Source organism: Dendrobium catenatum, unplaced genomic scaffold (assembly GCF_001605985.2).
Source record: "Dendrobium catenatum unplaced genomic scaffold, ASM160598v2 fragScaff_scaffold_1236, whole genome shotgun sequence".
Classification (NCBI taxonomy): Eukaryota; Viridiplantae; Streptophyta; class Magnoliopsida; order Asparagales; family Orchidaceae; genus Dendrobium; species Dendrobium catenatum.
The window spans coordinates 40,497-54,109 of record NW_021319698.1 but is presented as its reverse complement, the minus strand read 5'-3'; the positions used below and the strand labels follow the sequence as shown (position 1 = coordinate 54,109).

At 33.7% G+C, this 13,613-nt stretch overlaps 1 protein-coding gene across 1 annotated transcript in view; it reads right to left on the bottom strand.

Annotated features, from left to right (window-relative positions):
* Window positions 1-1,641, bottom strand: part of LOC110093773 (multicopper oxidase LPR2) — a 5,718-nt gene extending 4,077 nt beyond the window's left edge. The window contains exon 1 of the mRNA XM_020818757.2: window positions 1,438-1,641. Within this exon, the coding sequence (XP_020674416.1) occupies window positions 1,438-1,641 (204 nt within the window). The remainder of the gene's footprint in view (window positions 1-1,437) is intronic.
* Between the last annotated feature and the right edge of the window lie 11,972 nt (window positions 1,642-13,613).

The window sequence follows — 13,613 nt, the reverse complement described above, 5'->3', positions numbered from 1 at the left end:
ATATATATATATATATATATATATATATATATATATGACTCAAATGAAAGACCTCTTAATTAATAATTAAAATTATAAATGTTATAAAATTATTTTAAAGAAATTAATTTTTTTAAAGCTACCGTAAAAAGTAAAATTTTAATCAAAAATTTTTTTAAAAATAATAATCAAATAAAAATTATGATTATAATCTGCAAAATAAAATAGTAAAAAAATGATCAGAAATAACAATTTTGTTTCTATAAAAGCAGATTACATCACAAATTTTTTGAAAAATAATAAAAAGATAAAATTATAATTTTTATTGAAAAACATAATAGCAAGAAAGTTATTTAAATAACCCTTACATGATAAATATCACGTAAATTATTTTGAAGCCCATCCTAATGTAAACGATGGCAGAAAATCCAAATATAATTTTTATCCTTATTATCGTCAGATCGGTGACGAATGTGGACCACGTAACACAAGTCAATACAACGTCCAATAGGAAGTTTACACGTGGATACCGATTCTTTGCATTTTTTTGTTTTTGAGAAATATAAAAAACAATTTAATAAATATGAAAAATTGTGCTTTTGAAGCACAAATTCAATGAATTCGTATGTTCATTAATGACATAAAATTAATGCTCAATTAATGAAATTCAAAATTTAAAACATTCAATAATCTTTTACCATTCATCATAAAAAATCGAAATTCCAAAATTTCGAAGACTTTGACCGACAATAGCACAAAATCACATTAATAAATAAAATAAAATTAGTAATAAATAAATGCGGTACATTTTTCCATAATCATCCGTTATAGTATTCCGCACGTGCATAATCATCACTTATAGAATTCCACACAATTTTTTTTATTGTGGAAATAAATTATATTTAAAAAATAATAATGATTGTATTTTCACTCCATTTAAATTATTATTTTCAAAAAAGAAAAAAAAAAAAGATATCTATATAGTTTAATTTTCATATTACTTTTTAGAAGAATTTACAATTTTACATGATAGAGAATTTTTGAAGTATTTATATCTGTATATTTATCTTGTCAGTTTTAATATTTTAATTTATTTATAAAAAAATATTATTATAAAAATTATGTAAATCCCCTGTTTTTTAATAAACCAATTAAAAAGTGCTAGAATTTTAAAATTTCAATATTAATGAATTTATAAAAAAAATATTATTATAAAAATTATGTAAATCCCCTATTTTTTAATAAACCAATTAAAAAGTGCTAGAATTTTAAAATTTCAAGATTAATGAATAAATCTGAAGAAAAACCCAACAAATTTCTGGCATGGAAGCCATCGCCGCCGTGGTGCGACCAGAAGCGGCGAGGGTGTTCCAAGAGGGGGAGGTCAGCCACCCTCCGGCGACGCCAGCGTAAAGAAAAATAGGAGTTAGAAGTCGAAGAGGTGGAAGGGAGACTAACCCAGATCTTCTCGTACATGCCTATGGTGAGGTTACCGGGCTCGAGAAAACTGTTGCGGATGCGGTAAGCCTGGACCCTAGGCATATCCGGTAGCTTGTCGACGAACATCTCCAGATGGGTGACGTTTGCGAGACCAACGCCGCCGGCGAGGGCTCCGGTAATGGTCCATGAGAGGAGGAGGAGGAGGAGGAGGACTTTTTCCATGGTACTCTTTCTCAGTTTCTCTTCTTTTGAGAAGCTGGAAAGAGGAAAGGGATAAATAGCAGTGGTTTGTTGGCGTGGAGAATTAGAACGAATCAGCGGCAAAGTTTTATGTTAGGACCGTGCTCTCTTAGCCCAGCCCCGTGCTGAGCGTGCGTGAGTGCCTGCTAGGCAAGTGGAAATGTGGAGCCGGGCAGAGGACAAAAATTTAAAACAAATATAATAACTAATTTATATATATTGGCATGACAATCCGTTTAACCAATGAATGGCCGCTGATATAGCATACCAGTCATTTATACAACGTTTTAAAAATCGGATCGGACCTTCCGGTTCAACAAGTTGAACCGGTACTCAGTCAGCCGGCCGGTTCGTTTTTTCACACTGAAATCAGGTAAGCAAAGAATCGGCTTTGAACCGGTCCGACTGACGGTCAGACCGTGAAACCGGGCGCGAGCCGCCTAATAATCTTAACCGCAATTTTCAGCCGCTTGATTTCAATCTTGTGGTATTTGAGGTGAAGTTGTGTCATTAGTAAAAGTGTAAAACAGTAAAACGTAAAACCTAGTTTTTCTCCTACTCCCGGACCGAAGCCGTGTGTCTCTTCCAATCCTCTTCCTTCGTCGCTGCAACTCCACCTTCGTCGTTGCTTGGTAATTACTGCTCAGAAATTGAAAGAAGCGGGTTCTTTGTAATTTCTGTTCTGTTTTTTAAATTATTTTTCTTAGTGAATATGAAGTTTTGTACCTTTTTTATCGACATGAATGTCGTGTGGTCCATGCTCTTCATACGTTGTGATTTATGAAAGGTATAAAGTTGTTCAATTATGTTCATAATGTTTTTTGAAATGGCACCACTCCATCAACTAATGGACTAGCATAAACTGTGATTAAACAATTTTAGTTCGTGACAGAAACAAACTAGCTCAAATCAAGGTTGTTAAGCTGATCAAATATTCCTTAATATATAACTGAAGAAGATTCAAGACCTTTCTTCCTTTTTCTGGAGGGAAAACCAACATTTACATTGGAATAGCAACTGATTCAAGATATCTGTTTCAGAAACTTTTTTTTTTTTTTTCAGTTTCTGAATTGATTGAATTGAAGCTAAGGTGTGTGAACCTTTCTGAATTGATGAAGTAGGAGAAGACGACATTAGGATTGGGAAGCCAGCTGAGAAGGTAACCCCACCCCCCAATCAGTTAATCGTGAGTGATGAAAGTAATCCAAATTATTTAGTTTATAAAGCATATTTCCTTGAAATTCCATATAGGTTTAGAATTGATGCTATTTTTTTTGGCATTTTCATTCCTTCGATATCCGTGGCTTCAAATTAATGCAGGTATCAAACCTAGAGACATAGTCCAATCCATGTGCTATAATGATCTCTTCACTCATGCTATACACCATTAACAGCTTGTTGAAGCTTTATTTAATCATATATTTCATGTTGTTTAAACTAAGTTTTTCTATGTATTGTTCTTTTTTATGCTCTCATGTTCTCCTCCGTTCTAAATAACAGGTTTCCCTTACGGAACTCTATATTTCATGTTGTTGCTGACTGCTGCAAATAACATAATTTGTATAATATTTTTGATAAAACTCATGACTTACTTTGTTTTTCTAAGAATTTTTATAAGGTGAGGGAAATCTTCGAGTTATGTATAGCCGTTGATGCAGAGGCTTCAGGCTCAGATTATTTCAATATCTTCGCTAATCCTTGCAGATCTATTGTGTTTTCTGATTCTATTTCATTTGACGAAACAGTAATAAGTCAAACTTTTAAAATTTAGCTGTATGTCAAACTGTTCAAAAAAATAATAATAATGAATGCTTCAGAGCATTCAAACAGAAGATAGAATATTTAGACGCCTTAGATGTTAAATGCATAATACTTATTTTTCATAAACAAAACCTTGATAGTTTCACTAGAGGTGTGAGTCAAGCCGGCTCAATAAATAGCTCATAAGTCAAGTTCAATTTTGTCTTAGATGTATAATATTTTCTTTTTAAGAATAATAAATGCAATAACAAAATTTTAAAATTTTCAATGTGAAAGCGAAGCTCGAATGAAAAAAAAAAATGTTAGAATTTAAAAAAATTATTTGGCCCCCCCCTACTAAAACTTTCCGGCTCCGCCACTGGGTGAGAGTCTGCATCCACTTGCTATTACCTCCTTGATTCTAATAGAATCTTTGTAGTAGAGTAGCGACCGTCTTACCAATTTTCCCCTCATACACATTAGTATCCGATCTAGAATGGTGGGAAATAGCATATATTTTGAAGCTTGCATTAAGATTGAATACAATTATATCAGCATCAGAACCTTCTAGTATTGCTCCCTTTGTAGGATATATGTTGAATATTTTAGCAATGCAAAGAGAATTATTAATTACTTCTATATATATGATTCACACAGATGCTCATTATCCATATTAACATGAAGTGAAATTCTAGAAAAGAAATTATAGTATTGCTCATGTATGTTTCTGCTTTTTCAGGCTAATATTAGGGTCATTTGTAATTATGGTTAGTGGGTTAAGTATGATTATAGGGATAGCCTGTTAATTGCTATTAGTAATAGAAAATGCAGAAGTATTTGAGATGAAAGATTTTGGTGAAGGAGAGAGTTTGAGAATCCATCATTCGATCACATAAATTTAGTGTATGATGATTAGATTCACTACGAGTGTTTTGAGTTTTTTATATGTAAACTGATATAAACAATTGAATGAAAATTATTACTTTTTTGTCTCTATGGTATTAAGTTAAAACTTTTTTATATTTATGAATTTTGAGTTTGTCTTATCAATTAATATAAAGTTATCTCTATTGTATGTTATATGTTACATATTTAATATTTTTTAATGTCTATTTTATCATATATTTTACTTCATTTTCTTTTGCTCATTTCATTTTTTTAACAAATTCACATGATAGAAAAGGAGAATTGAAGATGGTTGCATTCATCAACTTCCAACACACAATAGAGCTCAACAAAAAGTGTGTTATTTACTTATTAGCTTATGTTTTATAAACTTCATTGATGCCATATTTATATTATTTGATTAATTTGATATGAAAATGAAATGTATAGTGAATGTATTAGAGGAAAAATTTTTATTCATTTTATAATTTTTAATAATACTATTATTTATTACGTCATCCGGTTCGACCTATCGAACTGGTCAAACCGTGAACCTCTCCTTCTTCCAAATCATTGTCTGGTCCGGTTTTCAAAACCTTGCATTTATATATATCTCTATGTATTAAAATAAAGTTTTAGTACAAACTTTTAATTTTTATACTGAAAAGTTGTTTAAAAAAACAATAAGACAGTCATCGCAAATGAAGCCTAAGAGATAATGTCTAAATTCACACATACATTATGTACAAATGACACGAACTTAAAAACTTTTAATTGATAGTCAAAGTATCTGTAAGATGCTCACTTCATACAGTACGATCAGTACTAAGAAATTTTTTTCTTCACACAGTTTGTTTAACTGCTTGTAGAAGGAAAGAACTGAACAAATCGTCCCGTACAAATTGAAATCGTACAGTACGATTAGTTTTAAAAATTTACAGATTTTACACATTCCCGCAGTAAGTGTGTGCACGGTTACTCAATTATAGTCACACTCTCTTTAACTCAATAAAATAAAAATACAGACTCCATTTACAATGAACCCTAATCTAATCTGAATTGAAGTCTTTAACAATATGGAGTATGATTTTACCTGAAATGTTATTACACATAAATAATAAAAATAATATATCCAAAATATATTAGGAGAAATATTAATTAAAATAATAATATTTGGAATCATTAAAAACACACATGTTGTAATAATCTTAACAATAAAAAAACTAAGTTGCAACAATCTTAATAGCTGTATATCTCATGTCAGTCGGTGACCAGGTGGAAGTACGGCGTCATTTCGCAGCCGTGCAGAAATTTGGCGAAAGTTGATGGTCGGGCTAAAGTCCGACAATAGTTGAGGGGGAGTCCGGTGGCTAGAAAATCCTCCTCCTTTAACAATATGGAGTATGATTTTACCTGAAATGTTAGTACACACAAATAATAAAAATAATATATCCAAAATATATTAGGAGAAATATTAATTAAAATAATAATATTTGGAATCATTAAAAACACACATGTTGTAATAATATTAACAATAAAAAAACTAAGTTGCAACAATCTTAATAGCTGTATATCTCATGTCAGTCGGTGACCAGGTGGAAGTACGACGTCATTTCGCAGCCGTGCAGAAATCTGGCGAAAGTTGATGGTCGGGCTAAAGTCCGACAATAGTTGAGGGGGAGTCCGGTGGCTAGAAAATCCTCCTCCTGCTCTTCTTGCTTTGGTCTCCTTCATCCTCGAGTGGGGGAAACAACATTGTTACGATTCAGGTCGTATATATTACTACCCATCGTGATACGCTGGCGAGAGCCGCTATCAACAATGGTTAGTCGTATGTACGATCTAATCTGCCCTCCCATCGGCCCATTGGCGAGGAGCGCGGAGGCCTACAATCGTCTCTATCCTTCGGGGTAGGTGCGGTCGTATACCCCAATCCTGCACTCCACAGCTAAGCGGTGTCCTTTCAGAGGTCGACAATGACCCAAGCAAGAAGAAGAGAAGAGTAGGAGGGAACAAACTCCTCCTCGACCACCACTGAGATTCTGGTCGACTTCCGTTGGACGCCAGAATTCTGCCCAACTTCTATGGGACGCAAGAATTTTTCCTGACTTCCAAGTGACATCGAAATTCTGCCCAGCTTCTAGGTAACGCCGAAATTTTTCTCGACTTCCAAGTGACGCCAAAATTCAGTCCGACTTCCAAGTGACGCTAGAATTTTACCTGAATTTCACGGGACACCGGAATTCTGCCCGACTTCCACGGGGCACCGGAGTTCCGCATAACTTTCAAGTGATGCCGAAACTCTGGCTGATCTCCAAGTGATGCCGAAATTATGTCCGATCTCCAAGTGACTTTGGAGTTTTGCCCAAATACCATCCAACGTCGGAGTTCTCCTAGGCCGCCAACTGACATCAGACTTCTACCCGACGTCTGACCTCCACTCATCACCAGATTTCTACTCGATGCTGAAGTTATGCTCGTTGTCGAGTTTTTGCCAGGTATCTATCCAATGCTGGATTTTTGTCCATTGCTGGACTTCTACCTAACATAGTCCTTCTGACATCTGTCGCCAGACAATGATCTTTATGACCTCCGTTGCCCACCAACTACAGTCCTTCTGACTTACAGCGTCCACCGACTATAATCCTTCTGACCTCTGTCGCCCTCCGACTATGGTTCTGCTGACTTACGTCGCCCGCCAACTATGATCCTACCGACATCCATTGCCCGCCGACTACGATCCTTTCGACTTACATCGCCCATCAACTATAGTCCTTTCGACCAAACGAACACGTCAACAGTGACTCTTTGTATTCACATCATGTATTTCAAATAAAATGTATATCAAGCTAAGACCTTCCCCCTAAGGAGGGGCCTCATTTGTAATCAACTGCAAATAATAGTGGATTCATTCAAATTGGGCTAGGCCCCGTGATTTTTCCCTCTTTTCAGGGGTTTTCCACATAAAAATCTTGGTGTCTCATATGAATGCTACACTCTCTTATCTGATTGCGTGCCGGATTTTCGTACAATGCTAAGATGCTAAATTTTATATTTCTCTACCGCCGCGAATACTCCTAGAGGCAACAAATATAGTTATTAATAAATATAATTTTTAATAATAAGAAAGTGCTTTGTAGATTTCTACTAATAATTTTGGAGCTTGATGACAGGCTTTATGCTCTACAGCTTCTGTGCAAATTAGTATTATACTATTATATGTAAGATTTTAAATGTCTACAAGAGAAGCGTTAGAAACATGACAAAGCATTAAAAAAAAATCTATATTGAAAGGGAGCATGCCAAAATTAGCCTCAAAATCTTAAATTTATATTATTGATATATTATCAAACAATTTTCTTGATCTGGCACGAATCTCGAAGCAAAATCAAGTTGAAAACTTCAAACATTAAATCGGAAACCATCTGAACTCCAATTTCAGCAAACTTACAGTCAAACTAAAGGTCTCAAGAATACGAACCCAACGACAGCAAATTCGACTCAATCCAAGCTCCAATAGGTCCAAATCAAAGACCCGAAGTGCATTTGGAAGGTTCAATCCATAATTTGGATTACCAAATAGTTTCCAAACATGATATGCTTATAGTAGAATCGAGTGGCTTGACGAGAAGAATCCAACGAGTCTAAGATCATCAGATTCTGATGTAATTAAGAAATTCAAATGCCCAATAAATGGTACATGATCAAGGGATTCAAGATCGACCGTCCATTCAACCACTCATAGTTTACCCTTGATATTCCTCCTATTTACTGGTAATGCCAATCTCACAAAACTATAAATAGACTCCTCATTTCTCATGAGAGTGGACGCTAGAAAGAAGAGAAGGAAGCAATGAAGCAAAAAGAGAAGAGGATGAATCATGGAAGCAAGAGAGAAGGAAGGGAGCTCTATTGCCACCAGACTCCTTGTCCACTGCCTGACTTCCACCCGGCAGCCGACCGAGGCAGGAGTTCTTCCCGATCACCAACTGAAGCTGTAGTTCTGCCCGACATCTGATTGACCCCGAATTTTTACCTGGTCATTAATTGAAACCAGATTTCCGCCTGACCACGAAACGTCGTCATATTTTTTTTTATCTCTGTTTGTAAATGAATTTTAATACGGGAGTTCATTATTGTAATATGATCGCCCTCAATTTTAGGGATGAGTCAGCCACTTATAATATAAGCAAACACTAGTTGAATCCTTTCAACTGGGCTTGGCCCCGTGATTTTGCCCTTTTGCATGGTTTCTATGTAAAAATTTCAGTTGTTACATTGTTCTTCTGTTTGTGTGCTGGATATTCGTACAATGCTGAGAAGAAAATTTTCTAATCTATCGCCGCGTATATTCTAGATCGACCACAACAATTATAAAAATAAAAAAATTTTAAGATAAAATTTAACTAAAAAAAGAAAGATATTTGTTTGTAACAATTTTGTTATTGTAATTTGTATGAGAACACCAATTAATTAAGCATCTAATTATGAAATGTGTTTCTATGATTGAAATATATTATAACATAGTCTAATAATTATTCAATATTTAATAAAAAAAAATAATAAATTTTTAAGATATCAAAGATTTATTTTTGCTCCAAATCAAAATATAAATAAATTCAATAACAAAATAATAAAATAGAAGTGAACTTAAGATTAGAGAAAACATGAACAAAAAATGTGAGAGAGCTGAAGGACAATGAATTTCTCGACGGTTTAGTATGGAAAATAGATTGCATCACAATCAAATTTTAATACGCTTGATGTAAGATTTTTAATACGTTTTTTCTTTTTCCCTTATTAGACCTTCTTTTCATTATTGATCCAGCAACAATTTTATAACCAAATTGTTTTTTGTAATTTTATTTTGTTTTGGAAGAATATGAATTAACCCCATAGGCTGGTGTCTACAAACGTAGGCTTTATTTGGGATAACTTTTTATTGCTTTCTAAAAAAATATTTTAGAAATTTTTAAACTAAAAAGTTTCTTTAGAAATCAATAAGAAAGTTTGAGACATTTTTCTTATTACTTTCTAAAGCAGTTTTTTAGTATAAAATTTTTATTTTAATAAAATTGGTATTAAAAATAGGTTTGAGAAGCATTAAGAAAGCTGTCCCAAATGAAGCCTTAGTTTTCATTTAGGGGAGATTTTTTTTACTGATTTTGTGTTAGAAAAAAACAGCCAATAAAAATAATATATATTTGAATGACAGTTTTACATAGTTTTTTTCTTAATTTATCTTTAAGAAGTTATTTTATGAAAAATATCCTTAAGATTTTGGTTAAAAGAAGCTTTTAAAAGCACAAATACTCGGCTGACTCCCATTCGACCCTGTTACAACAACAACAACATCAAGCCTTTATCCCACTACGTGGGGTCGGCTACATGAATCCTTTTTCTCCTTTGTGTCCTATTAAAAGTCAAATTCTCGTTTAAATCTAATAAAGAAAGGTCATTCCTAATATTTTCTAACCAAGTCTTTTTAGGTCTACCCCTACCTTTCTTAACATAAGTCAAATCTAATACCTCTACTCTCCTAACCGGGTCATCGCAAGGCCGCCGTTTTATGTGACCAAACCATCTAAGGCGACTCTCTCTAATCTTATCTTCTACTGGAGCAACTCCAACATTTTCACGTATATGCTCATTTCGTATCCTATCTCTAAGGGTAAAGCTACTCATCCACCTGAGCATCCTCATCTCTGCCACACTTAACTTAGTATTATGCTTATCTTTTAATGACCAACATTCGGCACCATAAAGCATTGCAGGCCTCACTACCATCTTTTAGAATTTTCCCTTAAGTTTGAGGGGTACATTTTTATCTCATAACATGCCCGATGCATTCCTCAACTTCAACCATCCAACTTGAATTCGGCTGATAATATCCCCATCTATTTCACCATCACTCTGAACAATAGATCTAGGATATCTAAAACGTGTACTCTTATTAATGACTTGATTGCCCAAAGTCACAATCCCCTCACCAGGTCTATTACTACTAAAATTACACTTAATATATTCCATTTTAGATCTACTCAAGCGAAAACCTTTAGATTCTAAGGTTGACCTCCATAATTCAAGTTTACCTTCAACTCCCTCTCTAGTCTTATAGACAAGAAGAATATCATCAGCAAAAAGCATACACCAAGGTACATCTTCTTGCAAATGTCTAGTGAGAACATCTATGACTAAAGCAAAAAGATATGGGCTTAAGGCTGATCCTGGATGTAACCCAATCGAAATAGGGAAAAAATAAAAGAGAAAAGATTGAAAGTGGGAAAACATATATTTATTTTCTTTCTTCTAATGCTCTTAAAAAATGGAGTATTTGTAGAATATAATGATATCTCAAGCTAGTTGCTCTATTAATTAATCCATTATCAATTACTAACTCATGACGGACAATTGGCTCCGCGTCAATGTACTCCAAAAGGTATAATCAATGAGATAAAAAAAAAAGCCATATTTAGATAAGTGCTAGATTGTTGCTTTAGGGATATTTTTTAATATTTTTTAAACAAGTTTTTAAGTTAAAATATTTCTAATTTAAAAATTTTTTATACTAAAAACTGTTTTAAAAAATAAAAAAGAAAACTATCTGAAACGAAATCATAATTTTCCTTTGAGATCAAATTTATATATAATGGAGATGATGATGATGATTATTTTATTTTCCATGAAGTAAAACAAATGTAATGTAAAGTCATATGATGGTGGTGGCGATAGTTGGTTGTATCGATGGTTGGTTCCTGGTGGCGGTTACAGTGATGGCTGACGCCGATCGACCATGGTCGACTGTCGTGATCAATGGCGGAGATTAGCAATTGTGTTGTTCTCCTGCAATGATGATGTTGACGATGATGACAAAAGATGACGAGCGATGACTTAGGTCGGCCAGAGGCCGATGGCGGCGAGGACAATATAGTCAACTTACAATGAAAATAAATTCACTAAAATTTTGTACTTTATTCATTCTTATCAAACCAAACACCCAAAATTGAAATATGCTACATTTGAAATACTTTGCGTACTTTTTTTTTAAACAAATCAATCAGTCCCTTAGACAATTTGTTAATTGCAATAAGATCAATCCTTGTGTATCGATTGGGCAATAAAGCTATTAATTTACTTTCAAAAAAATAGGGATGATCAAGATTCTTTTATGGATCATGATTCTTTTTTGCTTATAACGTGATTCCATGTTTTGGACTTATTAGATTGCATATTTATAATAAGAACATGTTTTTGATAAAAAAATAATTTATTGACTTGCCTGTTTGCATAATGTGGACTAATTTGTTTGAGTTATTTTCTTGGATGTATTCTAAGCACTTCGAGATATGAAAAAAAAAAAAAAATCAGAATATCTTAATATAGATATATTTTATGCTGAGCTTTAAGGCTATCTAATTTACGTTATGATTAATGTTATAAATGATATCCTAAATTGTTATAATTTCAATACAAATCAAGTGGCTTTGAATCCATTTTGATATAATTTGCACAAAGTATGTAGACATAACTTTTTTTCAGTTGGTTTTTCTCTAGTTAAAGTTCATTAAGTCATTATAAGATCCCAAATTAGATTCAACAAGTTATTAATTTCAAGCCCGATCAAATTGGTTTTAACTAAGTATTTCTCATGGTTTAGCAAAGCATTAAGTCACCCAAAGCACCAAGTCTCCTATAACACAAATCTTGCGCGGTATTCAGTACTCGGATTTTGAATTTGCCTAAGCAACTCAAAGTCACTTAGTTCTTTAACATACCATCCAAAGATCTTTGCTACTCACCTAGAGTACTCGTTTGTTGACTAGTGGTTCTTAAAAAAACTCAACATAGCTAATCATTATATATTCAAAACTCCTATGAAGTTCCCTCATAATAGACAGTTATTAACCAGATTTGCCGGCTACATAGAGTTTTTTTATGTGATTTTATTATCATTTTATCATGTGGAATTGCTTGCTCTTAGTTTTCATGTCCTGACATATGACCTTTGATACTCTATTTATACACTACTAAAAAAATGATATTTTCACAGCAATTCACACCATCAATTAGAAAAGTGTTGTTGTAGGTAGGTTTAGGTAGCGATTTAATCTGCCACTAAATGCTGCTAATAGTGGTAGTCTAAACCTCTATTTTAACCCACCTTCAATCCTTTACCCTATTTCCCCATTCAATCAAGCCCTAACAACCTTGCGATTTCCTCCTCTTGCAAGCTTCTCATAATGTGTCTGCTTCTCCGATCGAGATCAAGCCTTATCTGTATCATAAGCTTCTCCTCATGTGACTGCTGCCCCAAGCCTAATCTTCTTTCTTCACTGCTGCTTTCATAATCAAATTTAATCTTCTATGTGGGTCAACTTTATGTTGACAAGCTTCCTCATATGGATAGAATAATCCCTCGAGTATTAGAAATAGACATTAAAAAGCTTTCTTTTTCTTGCTAATCACTAATCAACTTACCTTCTTGATCTTATTTGTTCTCAATAGATATAATGAAAAGAAAAGTTGTCTCTTTTCCTAAAAAGGCGTACTTTAAGTGGGTAGGCAATGCTTTTAGTTCAAGCATAGGTTCATCTACTATAGATTGTTTCAAAGGCTTTCCTAGAGATGATGTATCTAATACATTATATCCCTGTTTGAACATCTTAAGGGATTCACTAGTTACATGGATGGAATATCCGTCTACCTCTCCTAAATTATCTTCACTCAATGGTAACTAAAAATGACTGTCACTCAACAACTCATCCATAATATCCTCCATACAAGCTTCTGTTAAATCCAGTCTACAACAATTCTGACTACGATCCATAGGAAACCTCATAGATTTTAGGACATTGAAGGTGATTTCTTGATCATAAACTCTCATGGTTAATTCTCCTTTTTGAATATTAATCATAGCCCTACCTGTGACTAAGAAAAGTCTACCCAAGATGATATGTATTTCCCTGTCTTCCTCGATATCTAGTACAATGAAGTCCACAGGAAAAATAAACTTATCAATCTTGACTAACACATCTTTATTACCCCTTTTGCATGGTAATAATGATAGGTTGGACTTCTCCTAGGTCTAATATTTTAAATATGAACATGAGCATGAGATTGATGCTAGCACCTAAGTCATATAACACTCTCCCACAAAATTTATCTCCCTTAGCCATAAGGATGGTAAAACTACTTGAGACCTTAAGCTTTTGCTGGATCTTCTTCTGGATGATAGTGCTACATTCCTTCGTAATAACTACTATTTCAAAGTCTCCAATGAAAGTTCGTTAGGGATGTTAAGCCCTTATGAACTTAGTCCCAAGCTAACC